This window comes from Triturus cristatus, chromosome 6, assembly GCF_964204655.1.
Source record: "Triturus cristatus chromosome 6, aTriCri1.1, whole genome shotgun sequence".
NCBI classification, from domain to species: Eukaryota; Metazoa; Chordata; class Amphibia; order Caudata; family Salamandridae; genus Triturus; species Triturus cristatus.
This window is the reverse complement of record NC_140589.1, coordinates 223,870,492-223,889,745: the sequence shown is the minus strand read 5'-3', so window position 1 is coordinate 223,889,745 and position 19,254 is coordinate 223,870,492. Positions and strand designations below refer to the sequence as shown.

Here is a 19,254-nt window from a genome sequence, read left to right as displayed (position 1 = left end):
ACGGAGACCCATACCCGAGCCCCACAACCACCCCCTCACCCCTCCCCCACCCCCACCCACTCCCCCCCCCCCACTCCATACCCTACCCACTCCACTCCACTCTACCCCACTCTACTCCACTCTACCCACTCCACTCCACTCTACCCCACTCTACCCCACTCCACTCTACCCACTCCACCTACCCACTCCACCCCACTCTACCCACTCCACTCTACCCACTCCACTCTACTCTACCCACTTCACCCCACTCCTACCCACTCCTACCCACTCTACCCACTCTACCCACTCCACTCTACCCACTCTACCCCACTCTACCCCACTCCACTCTACCCACTCCACCCCACTCTACCCACTCCACTCTACCCACTCCACCCCACTCTACCCACTCCACTCTACCCACTCCACCCCACTCTACCCACTCCACTCTACCCACTCCACCCCACTCTACCCACTCCACTCTACCCACTCCACCCCACTCTACCCACTCCACTCTACCCACTCCACCCACCTCCACTCTACCCACTCCACTCCACTCTACCCACTCCACCCACTCCACTCTACCACTCACTCCACCCACTCCACTCTACCCACTCCACTCCACTCTACCCCACTCCACTCCACTCTACCCACTCCACTCTACCCACTCTACCCACTCTACCCACTCTACCCACTCCACTCTACCCACTCCACCCCACTCTACCCACTCCACTCCACTCTACCCCACTCCACTCCACTCTACCCACTCCACTCTACCCACTCTACCCACTCTACCCACTCCACTCTACCCACTCCACCCCACTCTACCCACTCCACCCCACTCTACCCACTCCACCCCACTCTACCCACTCTACCCCACTCTACCCCACTCTACCCCACTCCACCCCACTCTACCACTCTACCCACTCTACCCACTCTACCCACTCTACCCACTCCACCCCACTCTATCCACCCCACTCCACTCTACCCACTCTACCAACTCTACCCACTCTACCCACTCTACTCTACCCACTCTACCCACTCTACCCACTCCACTCCACTCTACTCTACCCACTCTACTCTACCCACCCCACTCTACCCACTCCACCCCACTCTACCCACTCCACCCCACTCTACCCACTCCACCCCACTCTACCCACTCCACCCCACTCTACCCACTCCACCCCACTCTACCCACTCCACCCCACTCTACCCACTCCACCCCACTCTACCCACTCCACCCCACCCCACCCACTCTCCCCACCCCACCCACTCTACCCACTCTACCCACCCCACTCCACCCATTCTACCCACTCCACTCCACCCACTCTACCCACTCCACCCCACTCTACCCACTCCACCCCACTCTACCCACTCCTCCCCACCCCACCCACTCTCCCCACCCCACCCACTCTACCCACTCTACCCACCCCACTCTACCCATTCTACCCACTCCACTCCACCCACTCCACCCACTCTACCCACTCTACCCACTCTACCCACCCCACTCTCCCCACTCTACCCACTCTACCCACTCTACCCACCCCACTCCACTCTACCCACCCCACTCTACCCACTCCACTCTACCCACTCCACTCTACCCACTCCACTCCACTCTACTCTACCCACTCCACTCTACCCACTCCACTCTACCCACTCCACCCACTCCACTCTACCCACTCCACCCACTCCACTCTACTCTACCCACTCCACTCTACCCACTCCACTCTACTCTACTCTACCCACTCCACTCTACTCTACCCACTTCAAACCATCCCAGCCTCTCCACCCCACCCCACACTAATATACCCCACCCCAATCCACGCCGCTAACTTTTCGCCTGCTTAACAGCAGCCACACTGGTTACAGCATGGCTAAAACACATTGCCAAAGCCAATAGCTCTCCATAGGCGAGACCTATTAGCTTAACCAATGCTTGATGAGAGTTTGGAGTTTTTTTCCAGATACAACAGATCGTCTCCATGGCAAAAGCGCATGTGTGCTGCCTACAAGCTCAACCCAAAAATGATCACATAAGTGTGCAACTGATCAATCTCTACTCGTTCCCATTCGCGGCAAAGACCATCACCAGTCCATCTGTCCTACATATACAGTCCTACATACAAAACCAACTGGCTATTGCGGATGACTCTCAATCAGAATAAAAATAACTGTACCAACTCTTTGAAATGCCCCAAAAAACAAAACCTAACAAGATATCACTTGCAAAGCCTCGGGGTTCTAGAACTCTCAACAGGATATAGGTGAAAATGTGCTGTAAAATGTACTAGTTGGACACGTTTATGGGTGATAACTTAAACCATTCCCTCTTTAACCACCCATGGAGGGTAAAGGAGGCTGACCATTTTAATAGCTGTGTATAAAAAAAAAAATGTGGCCAGGGCATATATGCCTCCACTGTGTGATTACCATCCTGCAAATCACCTTAATAGGTCACACATCAACTCGAAGAGAAAATGAAAGAACATTTTAGTAGCCACTTACTAATGTCTTCAGTTCTCTTGATTTAAACGGTATCAAAATACCCTGGACCTTAAACTCGGAGCCGACCACCTGCTTTGGCAGCAGTGTTAATTTCTCACTACTGCGCACTATCCAGAAATGACACGTAAAGATTATGACATTAATAAAGGCAACACTTACAAGGGGATCCCAGACCTTAAAAATACTGCTCCGTGTAAATACACGCACTCCGCTTCAAAAAACAAAATCAAATTTAAAAGTAATCTCCTTCGGAGCTTCCTCCAGCAGAACGTACATAAAGCGTCTCCTTACAACTTAAAACACCATTATAACAGCAAGAACCAGTATAAGCAATCAATTACATGCATTTTTTCTTAATGGCCTAGACAACATCCCAGCACCAACATAGCCTCAAACCACAGAGCACTTGGAAAAAGCAGGCAAATTAGACAGCAACATGATACCATATCTGAAGAATTCCCTTGAACACACCCAATATGTTTTGCCTTTTCTAATTTTGTGGAATGAAAATACTGAACAGAGATCATGTACTAACATGCAGAAGCGCCTGCCTTGAACTACGCATGCAGAAACGCCCCTTTCTTCCTCGCCACATCATAAACCTACAGCACACTCCTCCCCCCTCCCTACGAGGAACACAAACCAAAGCTTGGAAAAAATATTCCAACCCATTTCCATGAAATTACAGCAGTTCATTCAAAGAGAACTTTTTTCTACGAGGCTGCTTACTAACCAAGTAAAGACATTTTGTAGTATTTTGCCAGAAAGTATTGCGAAGGCACAATCAATGTAAAATCTGCACATTAACACAAAAGCAAAGCCAACTTTAACAAACACAAGGTGTTTTAATTAATTTGCTGGCACCACGTGCAATGAAATACAGCTGAACAGTCCCTAAGAAATTGGGCCACGTTAACATTTACGAATTGAAATTCTGCGACCAAATGCGCGCTCTAAAATAGAGTACTTCAAACAACGTCATACGGTACAGAGATGTATAAGTATCATGGGACAACTAAACAGGCTCAACGAGCTAGTTGTACTAAATAGTAGATTTAATACTGCAGACCAAAGCAAAGTCATGATTTTAGTCCTGCAAACCACAATCAATTCGACCCATTTACTTCCCATGTAGTCACTGCCCTGACAAAATCAATGCACAAAAGTACCGTTTTTAGGTCTCGCATGTGCTGCATGCACTCTCACTTGCAAGAGATACCGCAAACAACAAGGGGCTTGCAGACAGCCCATTGTTTAACATTTGTTGGCTTCATGGTCATTTTTGTTTGCTGTCTTCTAAATGGCCAGTGCGTGCTGGCTTCACTTCTTCCAGCGGGAGCATGGACCAATTACTGATTGCGTCAGCTGGATTGCTGTGCTTCCGCTGATGTTGTGCTTCAGTCACTAATTGTATTTTTCGGTCTTCCCAGTTGAACTTCTTGCCATTTGTAGCTATGTTTTACTACGGCACACGCACTTCAAAGAAGCTCTTTTCTCCTTTGAAAGGGATGCCTATTGTGACAACAGATGTTACCTGCTTCCAAATGTATTTTCACTAAGACATGGACATAGCCACAACTGCTTTCTTTATGTGATAAGATTTTTTTGTCAAATGTTTTTTTTTCCCCTTGTTCAAACATGGGGAGATTAACTGATTTGCTCGGAATCACAGGAGGGTTGTGCCAAAACCTAGCAAGTATCAACAAAGCCAAAAGGTCTCAGGTTTCAATCAGTCAATCACGTGTTTGTTAAGCGCGACTACTCACCCGTAAGGGTCTCAAGGCGCTAGGGATGAGGGGAGATGCAGGTTCCAGTCCAACAAGGAGGGGGTCTGTCAAAGAGCCAAGTTTTGAGGTTTCTCGTGAAGATGGGGAGTGATGTCTGTCTGAGGTGGAGCATTAGGGCATTTCAGGCTCTGGCCGCGAAGAAGGACAAGGAGCAGCCTCCCGATCTGGTCTTTCTAGCGCAGGGGAAAACGGCATAGGAGAGCTGGACTGATCGAAGGGTCCTTTGGGGTGCGTGGAATTTGATTCGGCTGTTCAGGTATGCTGGTTCGGTGTTATGGAGGGCTTTGTGTGCGTGGGTGAGGATATTGAAGGTGATTCTAGTCTCGATGGGGAGCCAGTGGAGGGTGCGTGGCAGTGTCTTGGCAGGTTGAGGACAAGTCTTGCAGCGGCGTTCTGGATGTTTTGTAGCTTGCGGTGAGGTTTTTGTTAATTCTGGCGTAGAGTGCGTTGCCGTAGTCAAGTCTGCTGGTGATGAGGGCGTGAGTGACGGTCTTTATGTGCACGAGGGGGATCCATTTGAAGATCTTACGTAGGAGGCGGAGGGTGTTGAAGCAGGAGGATGCAGAGTTGATCTGGCGGTCCATTTTGAGCTCAGAGTCCAGGATGATTCCATGGTTGCGTGCGTGGTCTGTGGGGGTGGGTGGGATTCTGAGGGCAGGGGGCCACCAGGTGTTCCAGGTGTCGGATGTGGACCCATAAGGAGTACTTCTGTTTTGTCGGTGTTGAGTTGTAGGCAGCTGCTTTTCATCCACTTGGCAACAGCTTCCATACCTTCTTGAAAGTTGTGTTTGGCTGCGTTGAATTCGTTGGATAGGGAGAGGATGAGCTGGGTGTTGTCCCAGTATGAAACAACGTTGAGTCTGTGGGTTCTGACGATGGGGGCGAGCAGAGCCATGTAGACATTGAAGAGCATGGGGCTGAGGGAGGACCTCTGGGGGACTCCGCAGGTGATTGGTGTAGGGTCCGAGAGTAAAGGAGGGAGTCTGACCCGCTGCGTTCTGCCAGAGAGGAAAGAGTGGATCCAGTCGAGGGCCTTGTCCCGGATCCTTGTCGTGGAGTCTGCGTGTTAAGGTGCGGTGGGAGACTGTCGAAGGCCGCTGACAGGTCGAGGAGGATGAGGGGTACTGTTTCTCCTTTGTCCAGTAGGGAGCAAATGTCGTCCGTTGCAGCGCAGAGGGCTGTTTCTGTGCTGTGTTTTTTTCTGATGCCGGATTGGGAGGAGTCAAGGATGTTGTGCTTTTCGATGAAGGTGGCGAGTTGGCTGTTGATGCTTACTCAATGACTTTTGCTGGGAATGGGAGCAGGGAGATGGGTCTGTCGTTCTTGAGGTCGGTGGGGTCCGCCGAGGGCTTTTTCAAGAGAAGGGTTGATCTCTGCGTGTTTCCAGTCGTCGGGGAAGGAGGCATTCGCCAGGGAGCGGTTAATGGTGTGGCGAAGCATGGGTGCAATGGTGTCAGCAGCTCTGTTGAAGATGTTGTGGGGGCAGGGGTCCGTGGGGGCTTCAGAGTGGACTGACTTCAGGCTTTTGGCTCTGCCACTGTCTTTTGTTCATGCTGTACAGCATTGACATGAACAACTTTGGCAATGATTTGGTAGCCAAGAAGTATAGCAGTGTGGCTACTGTGCAGCATAGCTAAAAATTAATTTACAAATTTAGGATGCATATAGCGTCTAGCCCTGGCTGCATTATAGCACTTTTTAAAATTAGTTTTAGCCACACTGCAAAGCATCTGTACAGCTGTACAGCATGGCTACAAAACATTGCCACAGTCAATAGCTCGAATAGGCGAGACCGATTAGCTTTGCCAATGCTGGTTAGAGATGTGTTTTTATGAGCAGTGGCACTGTTGTCACATCCACTTTTCCTCTGAAGATAGAGACAAGCAATGGACAAGCTCTTATCAGAAAACTGTACTTCAACTCTAATGCTCCCAAATGGCACTGTAACAAGCCATAACATATTTTCTCACTTTCCCTCGTGTCCTACACCCAGCATCAGGAAAAAACTTTGGCAAAGGCCGTAGATCTGCAAGGGCAGCCAAAAGGGGAGACCTATTGGCTTTGAAAATGCTTGATAAATATATAGGAAAGTAAACTGCCCTTCTAGGAATCCACTGTCACACCCTGTCACGTTACTTTCAGTATAGAGTGGCAAGGCTGAAAGCCCACAAGTAAGGGCTTACTTTAATAAAGAACCTAGGATAGCATTGGAGTCAGGGGCTTTAAATATTTCAAATATCCAATTATCCTTCTTGTTGCCCCACTGTCAAGTCTAAAATGGCAAAATTCTGAACTGGTCATTGATCCACCTCTTTAGTTACTAAAAATGCAAGGCTGGAACGACACCCAGAGTGGGGATGCACTGATCAGAACCACACAAAGAGTTTTATTTCCGTGTTTGTGTGCAGTTTATGTTAAATGACCTCTTTGATGAATGATGTACTCCTCTGGGGCTCCGATTAATAGGCCAGCAGAAACACTCAACAAAGACTCAAACAAATGAGGGGTCAGGGTGGATGGTTGTGGAGAGGGAGGACAGGATAGCTGATTCATCTCTCAGAAAAACTACATGCACCTATTGTTCAAAGAGGACTTCCTTGAGAGGGGTGGCGAGCTGAGGGGATGAGGAAAGATTTCGGTATTACAGAAGCAAACTTATATCTTTCCAGTCTCAACCATTGCTCCCTATATCTCCTGTTTTTCAACCTCCTTATTCCCATTTCTTCACATTTCTAACAGGCTTTTTGATAGGTTTCGCTTTTATCCTTCTATTCTGCACCAGGTTGGTCCGCGAACTATGCCCAGGCCTGGAAAAAGTGGGGCTTAAAAAAAAGAAATTGCACTGTTTGGTCATAATCCTGAGAGGGATGTGAGTTATCAATGAGGGACAAAGGTGGCGTAACACTGACCGATCCCCCATTGTCCTTGCCCTGGTCGTCCTTTATATCAGTAGTACCTGCTCAAGTAGGAGACAAAAGCTGTGGTTTAGACACAGTTTTCCCATTCATGGGTCTCACCAAGCTTTCATATTCAGGTCACAACCTTGCCGCAGCCACTATCAGGGCAACTATTTGTTGGTGCACTGGTGAATCTTCTGGCTGCATGCAGTGCCACACTACACCCCATTATCTGTCTCGCAGACCAGTGCTTAGCTGCTGGGGAATCTTTGGCAGTTTTGGAGAATGGATTTAAAATAAAAGAAATAAAAATAGAAGGTTCGAGTCTGGCCCTGAAGTGTGTGTTGAGCTACTTAAATAACATGAGAAACAACTATCATTCCCTGCAAAGCCAGACCACAACTGGTTTCGCTAATCAATTAAGACCTAATTTTATAGACAATAGGGTTCGCCTTAAGCTGCCGTATTGTCAGTTTCTGTGAATCCCTTTGATACCAACAGGTTGTGTTTCTGTGCTATATAAATAGAACAGGCAATAAAACCAGGAATTTTATTTTGCTGTTAATAACTTGGTACAAAAAGTGGCCTAGTACAAAAGAATCAACTGAAACAAATGTACATCAATAAACTTGCCTTAACAAAATTGTCCGGAAACATGCCTCTCCGACCATGAACTTCTCCTTCCATCCATCCTTCCTCTTCTAGTCTTTTCACGTTCTTTATTATTTCACCAACCCGTATTGTCAGCTCATCCTCGTGTACTGCTTCGTAGTCATATTCCACAATATATTCAACTAAATGGAAAAATACAAAATGTTAAAATATTATCAAGGTACATGTGAAATCACAAGTCAAACAATCTCCACTGCGTTACGTGCTGCATTTGTATTTTACTTTTTTATGCATCTCTAAATACCACCCTTCTCAGGTTTCTAAGCGCTTTAGATAGGATGTAGCTTGCACAATTAATCATTTTTGTCCCATTTTGAGACGATTAAATTTCAGACTATTCTGACAATCAGTTATTTATTTTCCTCGGCACATAAAAACAAATCTGATTGCAATGGAAACGGCTGTTTGAGACCAGGAGAGCACTTCCACTTGGACCTTAAATCATGCCCTTAAGTGCTTACAGCGTAAAGCCCTCGCACACGAGCTCTTACATGGGCAAGTTTAGTTTGGGTCAAATCTGTAATTTTTTTTGGGCAGGAGGTGGAGTCTAACACTTTTGTTAGAGGCAATGGTAGACCATAAGCAACTTGTGTGGAAGAATCCATAGCGGACACCTTTAATAGGCGGTGCATCGCCAATCTCTGGGGTTCTATCAAACAGTAGATTTGTGGAGCACTACTTGTCACGCGTGAGGGGAGTGGGGACCCAGGCGTTGAAGCTTGATAGTGCCGTGTTTGCCTCACTGACTAAGAGCTTGCAAGGCATGGGCACTCTAAGGATCGTGGGAGCCTATTTGAAGGTCACCTCTAATCCTTTTCAATATTCTAGCCCACTACGAGCTCGAGGTGGCAGGTGTTCACAATCAGCCACAAAGTTCTGAACAAGATAGGTGTAATGGAAAACTACGAGAAGAAATATTCTATCTCTCAATTTAGCTTAAAATCGAATGCTATTGAGAAACAAAATTCTAAAGGTATGCATCATCTATAATCACAGGGAGAGGAAAAAAACACTATTTTATAAATAAGTTATTGATTTATAGCACACATTTACAGGAAAATAATAAGGAAGTAATTTGATTAATGCCAATTCTTTGTTCGGCAGAGAGTGAGAGGCTGGGGGGGGGTGGGGGGCGAAGGGCAATTCACCGGTTCCTATGGACAGCTGCCACAGATGCACTGGCCCTGGTAGCGGAAGGCACAGGACTTGGATACCTGTCCCTAAGATGGTAGCTCCTCGGTTTTCAGTCTATTCTGATGTGATGACCTCACTAACGACGAGGTGGGATTACTAGCGGACAGTGCAAGCGCCTGCCATCCAAAGCACCGTGTCATGCCTTTTCTGCTGATTTTTAGGATAACGGTTTCTACCTCTAAAATACCAAAAACCGCAAAAAAGATGAAGATGCAATGGAAGGAAACTTGGGTGCCTGACCCGAAGATAGCGGCACACCGGGTCACAAATGGAGGAAGGCAGACGGCTCAATCTACACCGCCGCGTCTCACTCTACATCTTTAAACCCCCAAGAGCGATACTAGTCCCTGGCCCCTGAACTAGTCCCTGCCACCTACTAGTTCCACCTCTCCAACTCCATTAGACTGAGGAGAGCTTGGGTTGGGAAGCCACTCATGTAACAGAATAAAAATGATACCGACCAATTTAACCTCCCTCAGCGCCTCTGCACTGCATTGCCTGAAACCCCATGGACCAAACTCTTTCTCCATCATCTTACCCCTAATAGCTCACCCAAAGCAAAAAGGAATTTCAAACACAGGCTGATAAGACAACACTCGGAAACACTCATTGCCGACATATACCACTGCTCCTCCTCCAAAGGACAGCAGAAAATGGATCTCATCTTCCACTCCCAGAGCCCTACGAATTGGAACACCATTCTTAGAACCCACCTTCACATAACCAAAACAACTAGCAACCCTCTCAGCTGCAAACTGACATGCATAATCCCACACCGCCCTACAGGCAATGGCAACACCGTTGCGACCATCTACAACAATGGTGCAGTCCTGATCCAAGCCAACAATGACAACCTGGATTCATTTGACTCCCTGTTCCCCACTATTCGCAACACCTTCACCCATTGACACCACTCCCGCTCCAACAACTCAATATCCCCTAACCGTCCGACTCCCCTGGAGAACTCTCAAAACAACCCCAAGACACACTCCACCAACTTATCCACCACCAACTACACCCTCTCCGCTTCCTCCACGTCCCGACTCGCAAAATACACACCTCTCATCCATAGCAAATATGAGGTCCATCGAAGGGCGTGGCTTAGCCGGCTGCAAGATGGCCGCACCTTGAGTGGGCTCTGCCGGACAAGACTTTTAATCCGCAAATATCCTGCAGGCTCATCGTCGTCTGGAACCCTGCCATCGCGGTTGTCTTCCGGGGCATAGATTGAGCCGTATCCCGAGGCCCTGCGTCCCTGTGGTGCTCAATCCGGCGCCTTGTGTATCCTGGGCCCGGGCCCTGTATCCTGGTCGCTCGGCCGGTTTTGGCCTATGCTGCTATCCTGCGTTTGCCTGGAGGCTGACGATTCATCGTGTGTGCCACACCGCTGCTCCCGTCATCTGTGCCGGTGAGTCCTGCTGCTGGAGGGGGGCACTTTGTGGCGGGGTTGGGGGTGCGCATGTCACACCGCCTGACCCGGTCTATTCATGAGCGGACAACTCATATGGCGCTCAGACGCCTGCTGTGCAGGCCTTCTGTCATTGGGTTGGGCGAGGCGGGCAGCGCACTCCCCGCAACTCCCCGCTGCTGGCTGCCCCCTATCCTGCTGCGGTGACCTGCCCCCTGCTGACACGTCCTGCGGCCGCTGTGCTTGCGGCTCCTCTGCCCGGCCTGCCTGGACATTTACTGGCTGAGATCGGCGGCCTATTGGTGAGCCCCACGAACAAAGGGCGTGCTGTTCTGGGCTCTCCTGCTAGCCACCCCCTACGGCTTCAAGCACCCATTACCTCCGCGGACAGTGGCTGTCTACTCCCCCTGCTGAGCCCCTCCGTCCCTCCTGCACCCGCCGAGGCTTCCTGTGACCCCCGGCTGCGGGTTGCTTCCCCACCTGCTGCGGCCTCCTGAATTTCGGCATTCTCATCTTGGAGCCGCGGTGTCGGCGTGTTACCCACCTCTACACTGCCTGCTGGTACAAGCCTCTGCTGTTACTTGCTGGGTGCTGGTGGGCCCTGGGATTGGAGACTGTCCTAACTTGGCTTGCTTCTGCTGGCTGCAACTGAAAGTGGCCCGCTAACTACGATTACTCTGCCTGTGCCTGCCTGTTCCTTCTGCCTGGCCCCCACCCACTTCCATCGTTCTGCTGAGGCCTGTGATCGTCTCCGGGTGTGAGTGCACAGACTGCGGGGGTGCCGCGGCGGGTCTGGGGTGCGTGCGCCTGCTCCACGCGGTCCACAACGTTCGCACTGATCAGGCCCCGTGCCTGGCCTTGTGGTGGTGGGCCGCGCTTCCCCCACGTATTCCGGCTGCCCCGTTCTCCCCTGGTCACACTCCCCAGTGTGGGGGTGAACAAACACTGCTGCAGACTCACTCCTCAGGCCCTCCCTGCCAACGCGGCTGCACACCACATTGGTTCACCCGCCACTACGGGTCGAAGGTCTGGCTGAAGACCCCCAAAGCCCCCCCCCCCCCAACCTGGCTGTCTGTGGATTCGTCCTTCACTCTGCCTTCCGTTCCATCTGATCCTTCATTCGGGTCGCTGCAGGGCTGGTCATTGTTACTTCGCCCCCTGTTGTGCTCCCCCTGTGCACTTCTCATACCTGGTGGCCGCCATGGAGAAGGCAGACCCCAAGCAGCTCGGGCTCACATTTGATCAGCGTAGACAGATGCGCCAGGAGGTCGCTGGCGTCGACGGGAGCCTGCCCCCACAGAGATGGCTGCTTCACATTAAGATGACCTCAAAGCCATCATGTTAGAGGTCAAGTCCACGGTGTCTGGAATCGCTGCCCAGCTGGAACAGTTATGCTCCCGCCTGGACGTGGTCAAGTCCCATGTGGAGTCCCACGATAACTGCCTGCTGCACGTCGAGTTGAGAGTCTACGACGCGGAGGATGCCGCCACTCAAGACCGCCAGAAACTCCTCCAAGTGGACAAAGTCCTCGAACTCATACGCTCCAAGAACGAAGACTTGGAGGCGCGCTCCCGCAGGAGTAACCTCCGTATAACAGGGGTTCCAGAGTCCATCAACATTTCGCAGATTGAAGACTACGTGGAGCAATTGGTGCGCGAACTGTTTGGTGAGGTACTTTCCCCGGTCTTCATTGTAGAGAGCGCACCACTCCCTCGGCACCCCCGTCCCATCATCTCAAAAATCCTAAACTTTCGGGATCGAGACGAGACTCAACCTGATTGGGGGGTTGGTGTGGGTGGGGGGTTGTTTTTCAGGATCCATTCGAGGCATGTTTGTTTGTGATAGTATGTATTGTTTTTACTTGGTTATTTCGTTGACATATTGCTTGCATCACTACACCGTCACCTGCGCTTCGCTTAGTGCATAGTCCTAGCATCATCCTCTGTGGAACGACACCTATTGCCGTCCTCCCTCCTTTGTTTAGTATTCCTTCAGTACAGCCCAACCACTTACCTTGGCCCGCTCGAGCCGGCCCTCCTCCTTCCTCTACGCTGCTGTATTGCTTGCTCTTATTTCAGTCGGCTCGCACTACCATACGCATTCACTCACGAGCCCTGGCCATACAGACCGCACCGCGCTTCACCCTCCCCCACACTTTACAGACATGACAGACATGGTCTTTTGGACATGGAACATCCGTGGTCTCAATGACCACCGAAAAGCTAGACTAATACACGCACACCTCCGGCACAAAGTGGACATCTGTTTGCTACAAGAGACCCACCTGCTACATGCATCAGCCTCCAGACTGCAATCCAGACATTGTGAGAATCCCACGCCTCTTTCTACTCCAACTACTCTCGGGGGGTGTCTATTCTAATACGCAGGGGCCTTCCTTGGCAAACTACCCAGGTGATCACTGACCCCAATGGGCGCTACGTCATCCTCCATGGCTCCCTTCAGGCTCAACCCTTAACGATAGCGGCAATATACGTTCATAATATCGATGACCCATATTTTTTGCACAAATTTGGCAACACATCTCATCCCTAGGCCCTGCCATGCTCGTCTGGGGTGGGGACTTCAATTTGACACTTTCCACAGTTTTGGACCACTCTGGCCCCTGTGTCTCCCACCCTCGCTCTACGGCGCTCCTTAGCTCCATTCTTGCAGACAACTCTCTATACGATGCCTGGCGCCACACGCTGCCCGAATCCCGCAAGGTCACTTGCGTCACCGGGACTCGTGGTTGCTGGTCCTGTCTGGATCTCTGGATCACCTCTACTGATATCTTATCCTGGCTCACCTCTGTCGACCATTTGGCGCGCACTCTGTCGGACCACGTGCCGGTGCGGCTTAGTCTCCATCTTCCTCTGTCCCCTTGGCACACTTTTACCTGGCGACTCACCCCGAATGCACTACGGGACACTGTTTTTTGTGACAAGGTCCGGACCGCGATCACAAACTATTTTGAGCTCAATGAGTGCTCCGTCGACTCTCCCTCCACGCTTTGGGAGGGATTCAAGGTTGCTATTCGCGGTGAAGGCATCTCTAAACAATCCGGGGTCTTACGCTTCATTCGCAGTAATCTTGACAAACTCGAATCGGAAATTAAATCGCTGGACTCCCTCCATTGTCTTCCCCCCCCCCCCCCCCCCCGCTCTGAAACACTCTCTCGCCTTCGCGAGAAACACACTGAATTTGCCGAGGAGGCCAACAGAGAGATCTCATTCCATGGCAGGGAGGCCTAGGCACGCCGCTTCGGTGAAGGCGATCGGCCCGGTAAAACCCTAGCCAGCCTACTACGCCCACCCCGTGCCGCTTCCTATATTACAGCGCTTCAAGATGGTGGCCCTACTCGGACTACATCCCCTGACGAAATCAAGGAATGCTTTACGGAATACTATGCGCAATTATACACTGCGGGTTCCACCCCCTCGAACGAGGTCTTCACCCAGTACTTTGATACACTCGAGCTCTTATGGCTTGAAAACTATCACCGAGAATTCCTTGACGAGCCTTTTTCCAAAGAGGAAATACTCGCCGCCATCAATGGGATGCCTGGCGCCAAGGCTCCTGGTTTGGACGGCTTGCCAGTCTCTTTCTACAAGACATTCGCCCCGATTTTGGTACCGCACCTGGCTGCCATGTATAACTATTCTTTCGAGAGCGGTCAACTACCACCGTCACTCCGCGAGGCTATGCTAACTCTTCTTCTCAAGCCGGACAAGCCCCCCGAATACCGCCATTCCTACCGCCCTCTGTCCCTTATTAATACGGACAATAAAATCTTTGCCAAGCTTATCGCTTCGCGTCTCCTTCTCATGCCACTTATTGCTCGCCCCGATCAGTCCGGCTTCATTCCCGGCTGCGCTACTTCACACAATCTTCGGACCATCTTTTCTGTCCTCCATCAAATTTATCCAGCACTCCCCGCAGTTGCCTTTGTTTTCTCTCCTCCCACGTATCGGCTTCAGTCCACTATTAATACGCAAAATCTTACTCCTATACACTTTACCCACCGCCCGTCTTCGTATTAACGGACAAATATCCGACCCCATCTCCATCGGCCGCGGTAACCGCCAGGGGTGCCCGCTCTCACCCATGCTCTTTGCCATCGCAATGGAGCCCCTGGCAGCCAGACTCCGGCAACACCACACCAAGAGGTGCATCGGCTTTGCAGCCCGTGCCCTCTTAGTCTCCATGTACGTGGATGATATTACGCTGTATGTCTGCCATCCCCAGGGAAATCTCAGCCCTCTGGTACGCGAGATAATACGGTTCGGAGGCTTCTCTGGACTCCAGGTAAATTGGAGTAAGTCAGTCGTCTTTCCTCTCACTGACGCCACTTCGCCCTTCATTCCCTTTCATGTGGGCGAGAGGCCCTACTCGCTATTTGGGAGTCTGTCTTAGCAGGGACGTGGATGAACTCTGGAGGGCTAACTTTGGTCGTGCGGTGGACTGGCTCGAATCCAAGATTCCCAATGGAGCGGGCTACCCTTGTCTTTGGCCGGTCGCATAGCTATTGCCAAGATGGTGGTCCTCCCTAAATTTGTATATCTTTTTTTGAACATCCCTGTTCCCCTCACTGCCCACTTTTTTCACAAGATCCGCTCGCTGATTATTTCTTTAATCTGGCCCGGTAGGCAACCCAGGATTGCATACAACACCCTTAACCTCCCGATGTCATGCGGCGGCCTGGGTGCCCCCAATTTTAAGCTTTACAAATTGTGGGCTCAGGCCAGTTTTTTGCACTTCTGGATTCATCCTACTCCTTTCCAGCCACACGTGGCGGTCGAGGCGGACCTCGCTGCCCCGTGGCCGCTCGCCACCTCCCTGGTCGCCCTTGCCAAACCCCCACGCACCGAAATAGACATGGTCGAGACCTTGCATTGGGCCTGGGATGGTCTACACCACCTGTCTGGTGCTCCGGTGCTCTCCACAAATAATATACCAATTGTTCGGCATCCGGCTTTTCCTCCTCTTCAGCCTTCTGGTATGGCCAAACACGCCACCCGCCTGGAGTTGACTACAGTGGCGGATCTCTACCCGGGGAACACATTCTATTCTCCCGCTGATGATTCTGGTTCCATGGACACTTTACTTTATCAGCTACGGGGTATCTGCAGGAAGCTGCACCCTTCCTCCCACCTCGATGACCTCTCTTGATTATCTGTATTCGTCTCCTTCCCCCCCCGGAAGTTGGTTACCAAACTCTAAGCCCTCACGCTGGCCGCCACCTCTATCTCCACCGATCGCGCTCGTGTGGCATGGGGCGAGGATCTTGGGGTTGATATCTCACAAGCTGACTGGCTTTATTGTTGCAACCAGACGCAGAGATTATGCCCGAACTATCGCCTGCGCCTAATTAGTTTTAAATATTTGCACAGGCTTTACTGCACCCCCCCCCTCAGTTACATAAGCTGGGACTCACATCCAGCGACAGATGCCTGAGCTGTTCCGCACCTGCGGCGGATTTCTCTCATCCTGCCTTGTTATGTCCAAAGGTCTCGAACTATTGGCGTGAGGTCTGTACTGCCATCTCCGAGATCACTTCACCGGTTCGGCCCGACCCTCCGCTCTGCCGCCTAGGCTTTGTTAAATATTGCCCAGACGCCTCCCGTCGCTTGATTGCTATGCTGCTGGTCATCGCATGGCATAGGGTGTCCATGTGCTGGGGGCGCAAACCTGCACCTAAGTTCGCCCAATGGCTCGAGGATGCATTGCGATGCCAAACCCTCCTGTCTGAATTCTGGGACCTTATGCCAGCCAGGTCTTGTCCACTGGACATATAGGGGCCCCTAGTGCCATACCTTCACGCTCATACCCCCAAAGCCAGACTGCCTCTCCACGCTCCCCGCCGGTACTCCGCCCACGGCGGCTGCCGGTGAAGGTCAGTAGCCGCCCTTTGCCCCACTCGGACTCCCTTTCTGGTCCGGCCCGCTCCCTCTCCCACGCTCTGCCGGATGTATATCCACAGTTGCTCACTGTCCTGATGTGCATAAGTAATGTTTACTTTAGCCGTTGTAGTCTGCTGGTCTGTGTTATTGGCCTTTCTATATATCCTCAATTATTGCTTTGCATAAGATGCTCTGATTTGATGCAAGATTGTAATGTGTCTATACTAATTTGTCAATAAAGGTTTTTGAAAAAAAACAAAAAATTCCATCTGTATTTATCCAGATTTATGTTTTGGCCATTTTGTTGGTATTTTTCCATATTTACTTTATATTTTGAGAATTAACAGGCATAAAATGAATATATATATATACACATATATACACATATATATACATATATGTACATATATACATATAAGGCAAGTCTCTGCTGAGACTCTACAGTCCCCCATGGACCTCCACCGTTCCACCCCCTACACAAAATTACCTGCAAACGAGCTAAACCAACCTGCAGTCAACAGCTCCAACCTCTCTCTTTCCACAGGCACACCAGAAGCTACCGCTTGATTCACAATGTGACTCTTCACACCACTGGCCCACGGCTATTGTCAGGGAGTACATAGGCAACAGTAACAATGGGAGCATCACTACCACTGACAAGCTCTCTCCATCCCCTGACTGCCCTACCCAGGACATCCTGAACCGAAACTCTCCTACCCCTTCCTCTTTGAATGTGACCCAGAGACTGGATCTGTTGGAGAAACAGCTAGAGATAGTCATAAAGGGATTCAACAAAATCTTAGTCAACTTAAACACATCTCCAGAGTCTACCTATCACCCACACCTCTCCCCCAGAGCTGCCAACAATAATCTAACAAGTCCTCCCAAGATCCAATGCCACAGCTGGAAAACGACCCCTTTCGTGAACCAGCCACTGAGACCCAGAAGAACAAGCGCCGTAAAGTCCATGAGAGAGGCGTTTGATCTCGCCAAATCCTATAACTCAACTTCAGCTTTCAACCCCAGCTCCGAGATCCAGGTTATCACTGGATTTGGAAGGGACCGCTTTGCACCGAGAACGCAGAGGCCTCTAGCCCTCCTCACTAATATCCCCTTGGCTCCCCTAACGAAGAAAAGTAACAATAAGGGGTCGACCGACTGCATGCTCATAAACTGTAGATCTGCTACCAAACACGCAACAGAATTGGCAGAAACCATCCTCACCCATGACATAGACATTACGTTTATCACAGAAACCTGGTTGAATGAATCCTCTTCCCCCATCATGGACATGCTTGTGCCCCCGGGGTTCTCAATCATCAATAAAGACAGAAAGAACCATTGAGGCGGGGATTGCAACCATCCACAAGAACAACATCTCCGTAACGGAAACAGACTCCTTCAAATATAACTCATTCGAATATCTAACATCCACCATAAAGACGACCGACAACGAAAAGCTATACTGCCATCTTCTTTACCATCCACCAGGAAACACTCCCTCATTTGGAGAACACCTCTCGGACCTGATAACACACTGTTCACTCTTGGACTCTAACATAATAATACTAGGCAACCACAACATTCATTGAAATGATGATGATAATTCTCTGATCCAATACATGAATGAACTTCTACGCAACAACAATCTTTTCCAACACTGCACAGAGCAAACACACAACAAAGCCTCAATCCCGGACGCCATCATAGCTCACAAAGATCTAGTCACTATTGACCACATCCTTCCTGTTGACTGGTCAGACCACCACATCATTCTATTTCACATCAACGAAAAGATCCATTGTCTATCTCGTACACAGGAATCCCCCTCAATGGGCGAGAAATCTAAGACCGAATCCCCTTACCGATCTGGATGAAAAGATAAGTTCAATCCTTCCCACCACCACATGCGACCTATCTACAACGGAACTTATTTCACACTACAATGCAACTATGACCCACATACTTGACCAAATAGCCCCCTTAAAACAAAAAAAGAATCCAGGAACATTCCTTCAAGATCCTGGTTCAACTCAGACCTAAACTCGGAAAGAAGAAGACTAAGAGCTGCAGAAAGTCTCTGGAGAAACAAACCCGTCCACAACCCACCTTGACCAACTAATCTGAACGCAGGAAATATAAAAGCAGATCAAAAATGAAATAAATTCCATCTTCCAGGGGGCACTAGACCATGCCAAAAACCGTCCTAAAGAACTCATTAGGCAACAAACCACCAACCCCCCCTCAACCTCAGTGCAGGCTTTCAAAGACCTATGTGATAACTTTGCCAATTTCTTTAACAATAAAATCACCAAGATCAAGCTCTCCCTGGACGACCACCTCCGGCCACCCAGTGATAGCCCGCCCCATGTCAAAGAAGAAAATAACTCAACCAGGCACCACCCCTCCCCTACCAACTGGAAATCGTTCAAACCCATTTCTGAAACACAAATCATCGAAATGATTACCAGATCCAATCCCTTGTCACACATTGCAGACCCTATCCGGGTCCAACTGGCTAAAAAGCTCAAACACACCCTAGCCCCGATCTGGACCAAGATCATAAATAGTTCCTTGACAACCGGAATCATGCCAGACTGTCTCAAAATCGGCCAAGTCACGCCACTTCTAAAAACAAACCTGGCTCTGACCCAAATGAACTCAACAACTTCAGGCCCGTATCCAATCTCCCATCCATAGCCAAAATCCTAGAAAGATGTGTTCTCCTTCAATTCACCCAACACCTGGAAAGCAACACCCTTCTAGACTCCCACCAATCGGGTTTCAGAAGAGGTTGCAGCACGGAGACAGCAATCCTGAATGTCATAGATTATGTCCACAAATCACTTGATAAAGACCAATGCTGTCTACTCATACTCTTGGACCTATCGGCAGCATTCGACACGGTAGACCAC

General features: G+C 50.1%; 1 protein-coding gene across 1 annotated transcript in view; it reads right to left on the bottom strand.

The window, feature by feature from the left end:
• The window catches only part of CD2AP (CD2 associated protein), a 597,230-nt gene that overhangs the window by 479,549 nt on the left and 98,427 nt on the right, over positions 1–19,254 (bottom strand). Inside the window, exon 2 of the mRNA XM_085610578.1 lies at positions 7,799–7,959. Coding sequence (XP_085466704.1) covers positions 7,799–7,959 — 161 coding nt within the window. The remainder of the gene's footprint in view (positions 1–7,798; positions 7,960–19,254) is intronic.